General features: G+C 58.5%; 1 protein-coding gene across 1 annotated transcript in view; it reads left to right on the top strand.

The window, feature by feature from the left end:
• MAP1LC3A (microtubule-associated protein 1 light chain 3 alpha) overlaps positions 1-381 on the top strand; it is a gene marked incomplete at its 5' end in the record, with an annotated part of 17,761 nt that overhangs the window by 16,425 nt on the left and 955 nt on the right. Inside the window, 1 exon segment of the mRNA XM_010136909.1 lies at positions 228-334. Within this exon segment, the coding sequence (XP_010135211.1) occupies positions 228-334 (107 nt within the window).

Here is a 381-nt window from a genome sequence, read left to right as displayed (position 1 = left end):
TGCGGCTTCCGCTGCCTGGTCCTGCACGCTCTCCATCGCTGGCCCAGGCAGCTGGGCAGCGCTTTGCTGGAGCACAGCAGCCTGATGGCCACTGCTCGTGTCTCTTGTGTTCCTGTCAGGGTCACACCAAGTAGGGCCTTGCATCAGCTTCTCTGCGTCGGTTTGGTTTGTGTGTGACCCTGGGGCGCTGTCAGCTGTGGCTAACCTAGCACTGGCTTTCTCCCCAGGTCATCATTGAACGCTATAAAGGGGAGAAACAGCTGCCAGTGCTGGACAAGACCAAGTTCCTTGTCCCAGACCACGTCAACATGAGTGAACTGGTCAAAATAATCCGGTGAGTGGGGTGGCCCCCAACTGGACTGCTGTGAACCCGTCCTCCCC

Source organism: Buceros rhinoceros, unplaced genomic scaffold (assembly GCF_000710305.1).
Source record: "Buceros rhinoceros silvestris isolate BGI_N320 unplaced genomic scaffold, ASM71030v1 scaffold25935, whole genome shotgun sequence".
Taxonomy (NCBI): domain Eukaryota; kingdom Metazoa; phylum Chordata; class Aves; order Bucerotiformes; family Bucerotidae; genus Buceros; species Buceros rhinoceros.
The sequence above is the reverse complement of the archived record's forward strand: the minus strand, read 5'-3'. Positions and strand labels throughout refer to the sequence as shown.